The sequence below is a fragment of the Arachis hypogaea genome, chromosome 15 (assembly GCF_003086295.3).
Source record: "Arachis hypogaea cultivar Tifrunner chromosome 15, arahy.Tifrunner.gnm2.J5K5, whole genome shotgun sequence".
In the NCBI taxonomy this organism is placed as follows: domain Eukaryota; kingdom Viridiplantae; phylum Streptophyta; class Magnoliopsida; order Fabales; family Fabaceae; genus Arachis; species Arachis hypogaea.
In genome coordinates this window covers 131802229-131817457 of record NC_092050.1, presented here as the reverse complement: position 1 = coordinate 131817457, position 15229 = coordinate 131802229, and the positions used below count along the sequence as shown (strand labels likewise).

The 15229-nt window shown below is 32.5% G+C and overlaps 1 protein-coding gene across 1 annotated transcript; it reads right to left on the bottom strand.

The window, feature by feature from the left end:
• Positions 1 to 7626: 7626 nt before the first annotated feature.
• LOC112750721 (cytochrome P450 82A4) lies at positions 7627 to 14790 on the bottom strand. The gene is made up of 2 exons (XM_025799538.3): positions 12612 to 14790; positions 7627 to 8480 (listed from the first exon to the last, which is right to left on the bottom strand). The coding sequence occupies exons 1-2, from the start codon at positions 13575 to 13577 to the stop codon at positions 7848 to 7850; spliced, it is 1599 nt and encodes a 532-aa protein (XP_025655323.1). The 5' UTR covers positions 13578 to 14790; the 3' UTR covers positions 7627 to 7847.
• Positions 14791 to 15229: the final 439 nt, after the last annotated feature.

Sequence of the window (15229 nt, the reverse complement as noted above, 5' to 3'; positions counted from 1 at the left end):
TTTAGTTTTTTTTTAGGTGTTGTCTACTTTTTAAAAAATCAGCCGATACATACCCATCACTCACATACTTTTTAGCTACAATTCGTCATAAATAAAAGTCACTAGATATCGTAGGATTTGTTGATGAATTTACTAAAAGAATCTATTGGTATAAACTTCGTCAGTAACTGTTTATTAGTGGATTTTTCGTCCGCCCCTAATTATCGATGAATTTAGTGGTGGATATAAACTTTTACTTGGCAAAATTCTAGAGCTTGTTATCATCGTATTTTTCTCCTGATAAATATGATGGTAATATATTATTTATTGTTAATAATTAAATTAATAGTTACTGGCGAATTTAACCGACGACAAACTTATTTTTTTTAAAAAAAAGTTTGTGTGAAAATCAATATATAATTTTAAATATTTAAGTTAAATCATTTCTAAACTAACAAAATTTAAAATTTTATAATTTTATAACAATTTATCTATAATTTTTAGTTAAAAGATCACAAACAAGTTCAAATATTAAAGCTTACTATTAAAATTTAAAAAAAATAAGAGAATTTAATTAAGTAGAAAAATTAGATTTAAAATGCACCAAACCCGCAATTACAAAAATTGAACAAAACTAAACCAGAAGTCAAAAGAGTAATACTAATAAGCATTAGATATTAGACTATATTAATACTACTACATTACGTAAAGAATCAATCATACCAAACTATTTATGATACTTGCAAGTTGTAAGACTACTCAAAATTAAATCCTCAAGAATCACCAACACAGTATTTCCGTCATCTCCTCTGAATTTCATTACAATAGTATTATATGATTCCAAATCAATAAAACTGTCAAACTAAACATTTACAATGAACCAAGGATAAATAATTTACTTAACATTTAAAAACACAGATTTAGACAACCAATCTACGATTTGAATCTATGACCCTCCAATTCAGGTCACAATGTTGCATATTAGCGCGTCAAGTAAATTTTAAAGCAGACAAAATTTAAAACTTCCAATAAAATAATCCACCATGTAATTTAAAGTTTTGAAAAGAACAATCCACTACATAATAAAAAATTAAAAATTACAAGCAATATTATCATTTCCAAATTATTTAATAAGTAAATAGTTAATAAAAATAGAGAAAATTTTACTCTCCTCATCTAAGAGATACTAAAATGATATTTTTCTCTCCTCTATTTATAAAATGTACACTCTTCTCCCTTATTTTTGTTATTCTGAGTTGCTAGGTTCAATTTATTTTTGCTTGTTTTGAGTTGATTCTGTAATTGAATTTGTTAATAATTCTGTTTTTGTGATTTTGTGTAAAATCCGGTTAATTAAAGACTAATTAACCTATAAATTAAAATTTATTCTAGAAAATTAGAAATATTATTTTTATGGCTTAATATGATAGAGAAAATTAAAACGAGAATTTTGACACCAATTTTAAAGAAACCGGCCCAAGATTTGACCGAACGGGCAAACCGGACCAACCGGACCCATATTGGGCCCTTGGCCCAACCAAATTAAACCTAAAACCCTTATTCAGCACTCTCTCTCTCTCCTCTCTTAAACCCCAAAAAGCTGAAATTGCAAGGAAAGGGGGAAGAACACTCTTCCAAAGTTCTCACCCTTACTTGATCTTCAAATCACCATAACTTTTGATCTGGAGCTTCGATTGCTGCACCGTTTATGGTCACGCATTCACCGTATTGAGCTCTACAAAATCCATAACTTTTTTTTTGAGGTAGGTCCCGATTTCCTCTCTGAAATTCCAGCCTTAATTTTGAAATTTTGGGTAAAAAATGTTGAGATTTGTGAGCTTTTAATGTTATAGGATCCAACTAGTTTGAAGGAGAGGTTTAATCTTGTCTCTTTGATCCTTGGGTGTGGTAAGATTCTCAATCCTAGTGGAATTTATTGGTTTATGATGTTTGGGTATTGAGTGGGTATGCTTGAATTTGGTATTATGATTTAGGAAGTGTATATATGTGTGTTGGAGCTTAATTGAAGTCTTGGAAAGCTTGAAAAAAGGGCTTTTGTGTGTTAAAAATCTATTCTTGGAGGTATTGAAGTTGTGAGAGCTTGTGAAAAAGTATTTTGGAGGTGTTCCGGGTTGAGCGGGGAATCGGCCAAGGTATGGTTTCGGTTTCCTGTATTTAAAATGTAATGTGGTGTGAAAACTTAGACTAAAGGCCCTAATATAGGATTTGAACTATTGATGTTGTTTATTGGGTGAGATGAAATGTGTGGTTATGTATGTGATTAATGAATTTTGATGTTTTGATGGTATGATGTATGAGAGATATGCATGTCGTGATATATGCTTAATGATTGGTTGAGATTGAATTGTGAGTGAAACCATGTTGATGGTGAGGATAATATTGATTGTATGTATTGATAGTTGATGGAGATGGTATTGTTGGAAATTGGGATAAGGAAAGATATATGACAAGATATTGTGTTTGAAATTGAGTTATTTGATTGAGATTGGTTAAAATGGTGGATTGGTGGATTGTGAATTTGATAAGAATGTTAACATATGAGTTGAGGAGGCTTGAGGTTGATTTTTGGTAAGTTTTGGTTGGTTTTGAAAAGATTTGAAATTGGTTTGTTTTGAAAATAGAATTTTGTGGGTTTGTATGAAAATGTAGTTTTTGGGTCGATGAAAACAATTCATCAATGAGGAGTTAGTTCACTTTGACAGAGCATAACTTGGTCTCCGGATCCCTGATTTCTGTCAAACTTATTTAAAAATAAAATTGGATCCGAGATGTTTATGCTGTTCAAAGAACGGATGCAAAATGATTTGAAACGAAAAAGTTATGCCCGTTGGAAGTTTGGGGTTTGAAACTGGAATTCTGCAACTTTTAGCTTAGTAAAATTTTTGGCAAGTCGTGCTCCGACGCGCATGCGTCAATCTCAGATTTTTACTCCCCCACGCGTGCGCCTGGCCGACGCGTACACATCGCTGTATTGATGCAAGTGCCCAGTAGAAAATCCAGAGAGTTGCGCTAGTACTGTGCTGGTTTTGTGCGAGGAGCACAAAACGCACCCACGCGTATGTGTGGCTGACGCACATGCGTCACTTGATCTCTCTGCTTTCCATGCGTGCGCATGGGCGACGCTCATGCGTCACTCTACTTTTCCAGCCTTCCACGCGTGCGCATTAGCGACGCACACACATGGCTCCATTTTCACCAAAAACTGATTTTTAAGTTTTCAAAACCGAATTTCAGACTTCTAAGCCTCCGTTCTCACGCTTTATGTCCTAAATCCTTATGATATGCCTAGCGATGGGAAGAAGTTAGGAAATGTCATAACTTGTGGATGAAGAAATGAGAGAATTAATGATGAATTATGATTAATGATAATTGTATCGGGTGTTGATTATGATGGTGGAAGTGCTTTATATGCCATGAGCCGAAGTGCTGAGATTGTTAATAAATTGGATGGTTATGGATTGTATTATGAGCCAAAGGGCTGAGTTATTGCCGAATTATGGCTGAGCTATTATTGAATTATGGTTGCGTATGATTGCATATATGCTTAATGAATGAAATGTGAATGTTGCACTTCCACTATCTGAGATACGAGTTTCCCTGGGTGAAAGCAGTGGCTAGCCACCACGTGCTCCAGGTAGAGACTCGATACTCTGCTGACCCTATGTCGTAAGTGTGGCCGGACACTGAAAGTTCCGGATGAGCTCACCCCGTGGATAAACATCAGTGTGGGTGTTGTGTATATGTATTGATGATTATGATTGAGAATAACTCGAGTTGGGGATGCACGACAGAGGGACAGTCCAATGGTTAGCTACAAGGACTTGTCGGGTTGGCTTTATAACCGACAGATGAGACTCATCAGCCACTAAGTCAGGCATACATCATATGCATTATATGTGAATTGTTTGGAATGTCTAATTAACTGCATAATACTTGCTAATTATCTAATTGCCGTATCTGCTTCCTATTTGTGCATTTCCTTGTTGATATAATTGTGTTTGCGATATCAAATTACTAATGGCGGTTGGGAGGTTCGAAGGATTTGGAAAGGGGAGTGTTAGTTAGACTGAAGATCTTTATCTAGTTGCCTGTTTTAATTATGGTTTAGATTGTTTATAAGTTTTGATTATCTGTTGGAAGTTCTAGGATTGCCTTCGGCTTTCCCAGGACATTACATGTTAGATATGTGGGCACTGTTACCATACTGAAAACCTCCGGTTCTCACCCATGCGGATTTTGTGGTTTTCAGATGCAGGTCGTGAGGCTCCTCGCTGAGGCGTGCTGGAGACTTCTGGATTAGTGAAGATCCTTAGTTCTCGGGACTTTATTTTGGTTTTATGTACTTAATTAGATACTTATTATCTTCACTATATACATATATATTGTTTTGACTCCTCTTAGAGGTTGTTTTGGAGAACAGGTTCTGTAACTTGTCTTTTGGATTTCTTTTGGGTTCCTTACTTTATATATATATATACTTCTATGCTCGGACCGGTTATTTTCACAAACCGAGTCTTGAGTTTTGATATTCGTATTTTTGGCACCCTCTTGTTTATTCGTATCGATCGGAGTGTTGCGCTTTCAATTTAATGATTTTGTTTAACCCATTTTTCTTCAAGGGCTCCTAGTTATAAACATTTTTCACACTACTATATATACTAAATTTTAGTTTTAGAGGTCGTAATACCTCGCCACCCCTGTTTTATGACTTAAGCATAAGGCTATGTGTGGTAGGGTGTTACATTCTGAGTTGTTGGGTTCAATTTATTTTTACTTGTTTTGAGTTGATTTTGTGATTTAATTTGTTAATAATTCTGATTTTGTGATTCCGAGTAGCTGGGTTCAATTTATTTTTGCGTGTTTTGAGTTGATTCTGTGATTCAATTTGTTAATAATTTTGATTGTGTGATTCTGAATTAAGGATTTCCTCTTTTGTTGTGGCAGACAAGTGAGGTTAAGGATTCCCCCTCCTGTTGCATCGGGGGATCGGATAGAAGGTTGAGGATTTTCTTTGGTTTAATTCCCAACTGTGGTGTGGATGAGTTATGTTGAGGATTCTCTTTCTTGTTGCATCACAGTCTCTTTGATTGTTAAGGGTAGCCGAGAATACTCCAGGATAGTGCTACCTCCAGTGAGAAGGTGACATATTCAGGGCTTTCTTCCTCCCAAGACCGGCTTGTGATAAGTCTTGGATGTTCCTCCTGCGGATGCACAACAGAGAGAAAATATCCCGGTTAGCTACCAGATGTGTCGGGTCTGACAGTACAACTGACACGTGAGCTCACGGTCAGTAGGACAGACATACATCATGTGTATTTGTTTGTAATTGTTTATGCGTGCATAATTACTTAGTTTGCCTAATTGATAATCTATTTAACTGCTAATTGTGTTACTTGTCATAATTGTTCTCTATTTGTGATTGCATTGTATTAATTATTGTTCGTGTTTGACCCATTCAAATACTTGAGACTGAGAATAATAATGATGACTGTTGAAAATAGATGAGACTAGTGGTAATTTAAATCACTCGTACCATAGCAAATTAATCCTGTATGGACTAGTTAAGATTCTAGGCTGATTCCTATAAAATTTGGAGATCAGAATTGTGTAGAGGGTTCATATTTCTTTATGTAGTCATTATTAGAAATTGTTACCCTACTGGGAACCTTTGAGTTCTCACCTGTTGTTGTTATCTTGTTTCTTTTTTGATACAGGACGCAATACACCTCAGTGAGAGTGCAGACGAAGCGAAGATTATTACTTTTTAGGATTTTATTTTGACACTAGAGTTCTCTCCCTATTTTAAAATTGCATTGTATATGACTTTAATTTCTCTTAAAGACTTTTTATTGGAGAGATAGGTTTATTATTTTGTATTGTCTCTAGTAATGTAATCTTCTAGCCGGCCTTTCTTCACCAGTCGAGACTAGTAACTATTATGTATATACTTTATTATGTACCTTCTTATTGAACTTCTGATATTTCCGCTTTTGTATACGATGCTCTATTGCTTTAGCATGTCCATGAGCGTTTGACGGCTGGCGATATTCAAGTTTTCTTTATGGACTCCTAGTTTTAATATTATCCTTCTATAATTATATATGTATCTCTAAGTCTAAGTGTAGTAATGCCTCGTCGCCGTGAATTTATAACTTACGCGTAAAGCTCTCTGTGGTAGGGTGCTATACAAAGCATTCTTCGACAACGTGTTGGAAGATCCAAAACTGGCTTCGGGGTTCACTCTTTCTTCGTAAACTTATGATTCATCATCTTCTTCTTCTTCGTGCCCTGCTTCTGACTCATCATAGCTTGACCTCTGAAAATTTTACTACGATTTAGCACAATCATCTTTGAGCTTCATGCTGGGTTTTCCCCAGAATCATCAAGCATCTGAAACAATAAGTTAGACTTTGGGGATAGGTTTGATCCTCTTAAATTTGATCCAGAAACAACCCAAGCAGAGAAGAAGCCTATCCAAACTCTGAATGCTAAGGAGTATAATATATGCACTGGCAAAAAACTGAAGAGGCGGAGTGAGTTACTCCACACGAACCACCACCAATGAGCAACAAAGATGGGTAATGACAGAAGTAGAAGATGGTAAAGAAGAAAAGCAGAAAAGAAGAAGAAGAAGAAGCATTAGGGTTTATAAATGGGGACAGATACTAAATTGAAGAATTATAATTGACAATGTGACAGTGGTTGTGCCCCATCAGCAGTCCGCTTGCCGACTCACCCCAAAAATGAGTTGAAGGACTTGTATGTAATTCAATATGAGATGTCAAATTAGTGCAATTGAAAATTGAAGAGTAATATTGGTGTGCGGCCGAATTTGGGAGACCGCTTTAAAAATTTAGTCCTAGAATAATTGTTGCTAAACATAGGATTATGGTAGATTCTTTTTTGTGTCCGTGTGTAAGCATGACAGTTTGGAGAGGATTAAATAAAGAAAATTTTGGAGCAATTTGAAACCATTGTAATTTGTTTTCTTTTTTTTTTAATAAATAATAAAATTTTTTACAATCCAATAAAATTTTTTTTTTTGATAATGTGATAAAATGATACTTTAATCATCTTTAAATTTTTAATTTTTAATTTTTATTAATTATAAATTTCACTATCTTGACTAAAAAATAATGAAAATATTAAAATATGAATTTTGTTAAGTTATGTCTTAAAGACACATCTTAAAAATACCAAAAAAATTATTTGGCTAAAAGTATTTGAAAAATTAATTTTTTATATATTTTCAATGTATTGAATACAATAAAAATTTAAAAACTTTTTATTATTATAATACTCTTAATATGTATTTTTAAGAGACAAATTAACTAAATTTTTTATTATTTTAGTAATTTTTTTCATTTTAAAAGAGCTTAATCCCAATTTAATAAGGATACCTAATGAAAAAATTATTGCAAAACAAATTTTATCCATAGCTATAGTTTTTTTTATATTAATCTCTATTTATACTCATGAGACTGGAGTATAATAATGGGAGTACAATCATATTGATTTAGTATAAAGCCAAACCAAAATTAAACTTAGAAAAGGCACCTGCTACATACATATTAGCTACTAACCACAACAAAATCAATCTATTAATTCGACCCTATTGCATAAAGATTTAATCCATAACCACACTAAGATATTTCAATAGATCAATATCCAACTTCACAAAGTGTAATTTCCAAATTTAAGCCATAGATTTAATACCAGATATCAGATCTTTGTCTGGCATTAATTCCAAATCAAATCTTCTGCATTACACTTCATAGCCTCATATACTTGTACTACACGAACACGGACATATATATAATTTAACAAGATGACAATACTACTAAATCTTACATGGTTTCATAACAAGCAAGAGCCAAACATGGCTTGATCAAAATCTCAATTGGAGTAGTTTTGGCATAGGATAATCCGAGGATGCCAGTCATATCAATTGGTTCATCAGGAGAAGGTTGTAAAATTTCAAACGAGTGCAAGAACCTAGCCAAAGCAAAGTGAACCATTTGAAGGGCAAATGAGATTCCAGGACAAATCCTTCTACCACTTCCAAATGGCAAAAGCTCGAAATGCTGACCCTTAACATCAATGTCTTTGTGAGTTGTGAGAAACCTCTCTGGTTTGAATTCCAAGGGATCTGACCAAATACTTGGATCACTTTGAATTTTCCAAATATTCGCAACTAATCGAGATCCTTTTTTGACATGAAATCCACCTAAAGTGCAATTCTCTATGAATTCCCGAGGTGCTCCAAGAGGACCTGCTGGATACAATCTTAGTGTCTCCTTCACTATAGCTTGAAGATACACTAATTTGTTTAGATCTGATTCTGTTATGCATCTCTCGCTTCCGATTTGGCTATCAAGTTCTTCTTTTACTTTTTTCAATGTACGAGGATTTCTTAATAATAAACATAGTGCCCATGTAAGAGTAACACTAGTTGTATCAGTTCCTCCAGCAATCATTGACTGCAAAAAACACGTTTACCACATTAATTATACAAACAATGCTACTATAACTAATTTTCTCAACAAGATCATTCTGAAAAACAAAACACTTGGTTAGTCAAATGGTGTAAAATCGGCAATAGCCAAATTAGTTTACTCGTTTTAAATTGAATTACACAACTTTGGTCTTTGTAGTTATTCTCACATTTTATTTATTTTTTATTTCTTGTTTTATAGGTTAAGAACTAATATATTGTAAATATAAATTTTATTTAAGAATTTATCATTAATCAATGAATTATTGTATACATAAAGTGAGATTTAAACTTCGATATTTATTAAAGTGAATGAGTGAAGTAATACCAACACATATTGGTTATTAAATTTCTAAATCATTTTCTTTACTTTATTTTCTAATTTAAAAAATAAAAATAAGAAATAACATAAATAGAAAAATAAAGCTAACTTTTGACCTTAAGTTTAAAGTTGTATATAAATTATACTATAAGCAACATAATATATATTAAGGAAAACATTTTGAAATGAAATAAACAAATTTATTATTTCTCAAAAAAAATTTAAAAAGTATTATTTTTTGAAATATATTTTTTTAAGGTGAATGAAAGATCGGTTGTACCGGTTTCAATCTGTTACATCGGGTGACATTAATCGATTTAGTGGTGTATATTGGAGCCTTTTCCTTTCTCAGCCAAGCCAACAAACCTCATTAAAGTAAAAATCCTGACTCAACAATGTCTATTTTACTCCTTCCAAAGTTTCTTCTTCCTCCAAAGTGATTTTTGCCAAAAATAGGACGTTGAGTCCGTCTGAAGTGGTGCCTTCTTTTTGTTTGACAATCACAAGAGTCAGCATCATTTTACTTGATTTTCAGATAGGATTTGTTACAGGCTCCTTTCAGTTTTTGAGAATTTTTTGTTAATTGTTTGATCATCTGTTACTGTTCACAAAGCTTGTCAAGAGCTGCTAAAGCCAGCTGATAAATTTCTCCAAGAGTTGTAGGAATTTTCTTTCGGAGTGTAACCATCATTCTCTAAATCTCCGGTTGAAGTTCTTCTGGAAGTGAGGCAAGGAATACTTGTTTAAGGAGTGGATTGCTCTGTCCTCCAAAAAGATAGTACTTAGCTGCCATCTTTTTGTAATGAATTTTCATATCTTTTCTGTTGAAAGAGCAGCATCTCATCTCAAAGTATTCCTGAGAATTTTTTTTGGATGATAGCAATACCTCCTAGAAACTCTGTATAATGTTCCTAGGAACTGGGCAACACTTCCATTGATGAGTTGCAGGCGTTCATACTCACTAAGGGTGTTGATCCATTCTCTAAGATTGCCTGTCATCCTGATAATAAATTTAGAGAAAACTTGCTGGATGCTTGTGTTTGAGGCTGCCATTCTAGTATCAATCCATGCACCAAAATCACTTAACCTTTCTCTATATTTGTGTGGAAGAAGGTTGTCAAAAGTAAAATAGAGGTTGCCTGCTTTTATCTGAGTTGGGTTTGATTGTTGAGGGTTGTAACAATGGATTATTTTCTTCTTCTTCTACCTCTAAGACCCCTGCTAAAGAAAAGAAAATTAAAGAAGGATCACCAAATCCTGATAGGACCATAGGAATGCTAAGTGCATACACAGCAATGAATGATACATTTATTGAGGATATATCTAATACATCCATCTATCAGATTTCTTTGATGATTAAACTGAGGAGGATCATATGGCAGATTTGTCTGCTATTGTAAAAATTTGGCCCAACAATGTCTGTTTTATTGGTTACACATGCTCCTCCTTGTTACACAGATAATAGCCAACTCTCGATATTTTAATATCGACTCTCCTTACTGCATCATCCCCATCAACAAGGGATCAATTCCAGAAGAAATGTTATGATTCATGTGGACACTTTTTGTCCAATATGACTATGCCATAGTTGTTCCCGCTCTTGCCATGTATCACCTGCTTTGTGATAGGCAATTTTCGGGGTCATTCCTTGAACAACTTTTGACTATATTTGCACCTATTCTAACACGGCGAGAAAAACTTTACAATGCGCTGGAGGCTCATGGAATATAGAATATTCCTCACAAAAAGAAGCAGAAATTTTATTACTCTTTTGTCCTAAGGAGACAGTTTCATTACAAGCAAGATACTCTCTATACACGATGCAACATCAACATAGTAGGGTATTCAAAGATGTGGCCTACAGATGAAAAAAGTTATCTCAACAAGCTTGCCAAGCATCTTACTTTTTGTAATAAACCTAATATCAATACATACGCTATCGGTAATTATTGAAGGACTTTCTCTCTGCCAAGAAGAAGACAATTCTAACTCCTCGGGAACAAGCAGAACAATACAAGAAGAGTTACGGCAATTTCAAACTGATTTTCTTACTGGGTCTATCTCTTTTCCAACCCTATCACTCGCTCAAGACTCAAACCTGTGGGACAATCCACCATTCTCTCAGAATACTTACAACTATGAAGAAGCAGATGCAAGGGTTTATCCACTCTTATATCTAATCCAACACATGTGGATGCAGGGATTGATGATGACACTGAAGAACCAACGGAAGAGTCGTTTACTGCCTATGAAAGAGTTGATGACTACTATTTTCAACAAGAAGATACAACCGCGTTTGCTCCACATTTAAAACACATAGATGACATCACAGAGCATGAGCACATCACTAAGTTCTGGCCTTTAGCTAAATAATTATGTATGCAGTAAAAGGGTAATAATGGAGTTGATAGGATCCCTATCCTCATCCTCCACGTGTCTAGATCCTAGTAGTATATTTAAAGTTGTTTGTCTTTATGTATTGCTATAGCAGGAGATAAGATTCCTTCTTATTTGCCACATGTCTCGTTTTTTATTAGTCGTGAAGATTTCAGCTTTATTTGTAAGTCTTTATATATAGAGGCCTTTATTCTTGTAATGAACCAACTCAGTTTCGAATTCAAAAAATCCGTTATGAGATATTCACCATGAATACTTGTTAAAATTCTCTCCTTCTCTGAAAACTTAATTTTTTAATATGCCTATCTTTGCTCCTTAGTTTTACGTATGCTCTAAACTTACCTCTTGTATGAGGATCCTGCCTATCAAAAATGAAACTGATCAGATCTATAGAAATTTCTAGTGTTGAAAAAGAAAAAAGCACTAGAATATATCAAGATATTTTGTAAAGAGTTCTATTAATGACCTCTGTTTTGAAATTATTATAGGTCTGTTAGAAAATAGTTGCAAAATATCTATATCTGGATCTCTCTTTTATGAGTAGGCTTGGATCCACTTGTGTAGTATCTCCTCCACATGTTTAAATCCTAATAGTTTGTTTAAAGTTGTTTGTCCTTATGTATTACTACCTTCTTATCTCTAACAAAATATATTGTTGGAGATAGAATTTCTTCTCATCTCCAATATATTTAGGATTCCTTCTTATCTCTAATATATTGTTCTTTTTTTATTTACTAAAATTTTCTCGTATAATCTTTTATTTTTCTTGTATATTTATATTCTTGTATTCTTTTGTACACATTTTTTTATTATTTTTTCTTGTACATTTATTTTCTAGTATATTTTTATGTATATTTTTTCTATATTTTTTTATATATTATTTTATTTATATAAAATGGATTGAAAAGAAATAAATAAAATTAATATTTTCTGTATATTTTTGTTTTAAATGAAATGCAATTAATATAGGCATATAGCATAGAAGAATTAAAATTTTTTCTAGTATATTTTTTAGTTGTATATTTATTTTCTTGTATTTTTTTTAGTTTTAGGAAAGAAGGCTTTAACTATTTTAGTTGCTTGGCCTATCCTTTTTCGATTTGAGAAATGCTACTTGTTTTTTAAATTTTGTAACAATTTGGATTTGTCTCTTTCGATTTGTCTACAACTTGAAAAAAATAATTTTTATTTTTTTTGAAAAATAAATAATTTTTTATTCATTTTAGAAAAATTCCCTGTTAATATACCACTGGTAACAAATTCATTTCAGAAAATTTTCCTAAATTTTAAACATAGAGAAGCAATAACAATAAGGAATAATAAGTTAACATAAATTTTAAATATGTAATATTAACTCCTAGTAAAATTGTACACAACTACTCTATAATAAACTCATACCATTGATGTGGCTTTAATTATGGTATCAGCATCAAACCCATGAATCTTTGATTCTCCGAGAATAGAGATCATAACATCCATGAAATCTCGTTCACTGGAAGCTTTTTTCCCGAAATTTATTTTATGCTCCTCCAACCATTCACTCAAAACACTGTCTAATTCCTTAGCAGTTTTTTTCATGGCTTTCTCATGGCCTCCAAAATCCATCCACCTCAACGAAGGAATAGCATCTCCCACAGTAAATAATCCCAAAAGATGCATAAAATCATCGATTAATTTTAAACACTTTTTCGCCTTTTCCTCGCCGCCAGCCGCCGGCACAGCATCTGCGGTAGCACCACCAAAGTATCTCTTTCCGGCAATCATTCTAAGAGCCGTGTTGAAGGTCAGTCGTGAAAACCATTCTTTCATCTCCACTAACACGTAACCGTCATTGTTTTTCTTTCTGGACCAAAGACTATAGAGCTCATTAACAGAGGCTTGAACTTCAGAGACGCGAACATCGCCTAGAAGCTCTATTCGGCGATTCGAGAGAAGCTCTAAGGTTGTGATCTTGCGAAGCTCTCGCCAGTATGGACCGTACGGTCCTAAACCAAAAGCGGCGAAGTTGTAGGTAAGGTTCTCCATTGCAATGGTCTTGGGACGAGACGAAACGGTCATGTCGTTTGTGGTGAAGCACTCTTTGGCCATTTCCCAGTTGCTGACTACTATGGTCTCTGTGGCGCCGAGCTTGATGGTGAAAAGGGGTCCGTATTTGTCAGCCATGGCGCCTAAAGTTTTGTGAAGTGGCTGTGAACCGCGCAACAATGGAAGGTGACCCACTATAGGCCATGCACCAGCTGCCATGGGAGGTCCTTTGAGGTTACCACCATTTTTGAAGGGTCGGAGAAGTATATAGAGTAAGATTATTAGACAAAGGATTCCGGTTATTTCGGTCGTCTTTAGGTAATTTAAGATTGAATCCATTTTTTTTTTCTCCCTCTCTCTGGATCTGGGTTTGTGTTTGGGGTTGCTAGATAGTAGATATGGCTTTTCTTATGGTGTTTGGGGTTGCACACCACAAATAACTTTTTCTATGGCTATTTAAATAGGTGGAAACTCAAGGTGCAATGAATTTCATGTAAAAATTGTTAGATGATTTAATTGATTTGACTAAATTTTTATTTAACGACTCTCAAATATCAATTTTACATAAAATCAACTTCATCTGAGTTTTCACCATTTGAATAACGTATTTTAAAATATATGATTTAATAATAAAAATATAAATTATGAATAAAATTGAATCAATAAATAAATTAAAATATTTTAAAAAATAATTAAATTATCTAAATTAATAAACCAAAATTAATTATTGTAATTAATATAAATTTAAATAACATTGAATTTTTTAAATCAATATAAAATAATTTTCTAAAATTTTAATTTTAAAATAAATTTTATTCAAAAAATTTAAAAATAAATAAACATTATTAGACTAAAAAACGACTAATTAGCGATAAGAATTAATAGTTTAAAATATAAATCTTAAAAAAATTATTAAAAAATTATAAATAAAAATTGAAGTCATAAAAAATTATTAAATTCGTAAAAGAAAATTATCAAAATATAATAAAATGGAAGCAGAAAAATATTATTATAAAATTTATAAAAATAATAAAAAAATAAAAAATTTTTTAATAAAATTTTTGTTAAAAATTTAATATTTTAAATAAATTAATATCAAAATTAAAATAACGATTTCAGAAATATAATAATATTTTTTAATAATGTTATAATATTTTTAATTTATATTACATATAAAGAATTTAATATATAATAATTTATTCAAGAAATGAAATTAAATCTCTTTATTTAAAACGTTTTAAATGTTTTTTTCTGACTTTCCACGTCTTTTTTATATCAAAGATAGATAGATTTTATTTCAATAATTAATAAGATGGATGGTTCACATTGGGATAAGAAGTCGTACAATTATATGTAACAGTAATATGGATAAGTTCGAACAAAACGTCTCATGGAAGAAAGTACAGCTTAGAAAAGCTTAGAAAAGCTTAGAAAATTTCTTCTTTTGATCGACTCTCGGGCTATCAATAATGGAGTCATCCTATTGTCTTCCAGGACAAAAAATTCAAGTTAATATTATTATCAAAATATATATCAATTTAAATTTAAAAATATAAAAGTACACGTTAATTAAAAGAATATAAAAAAAATTAAAAGTTATATTAGTCGCAAACTTTTTTCGCTTCAAATTTTGAAGATATTTTTCTTCTTTTTTTCATATTTTGAAAATGTTGAATAATTATTTCATTATCAACTTGATTAAATGTCTCTCTTTCTATATATGTAACCAAACAATTATTTAACCACTCATCTCTCATTCAATTACGAAGTCAACTCTTTATAATATTCATAACAGAAAATATTCTCTCAACTGATGCCGTTGCCACAGGTAGAATCAAAACTAAATTAGTAAATTGATCAATTTGATAAATGGAGAATCACAATAGCTCTCCTAGGGTTTCTACCCAAGTGCTCGATCTTATGCAACGGAGTACAAAAAAAAATTAAGGCACGAGACGTCGATCTTAATCAGTCGGGAGCTGACATGGAAA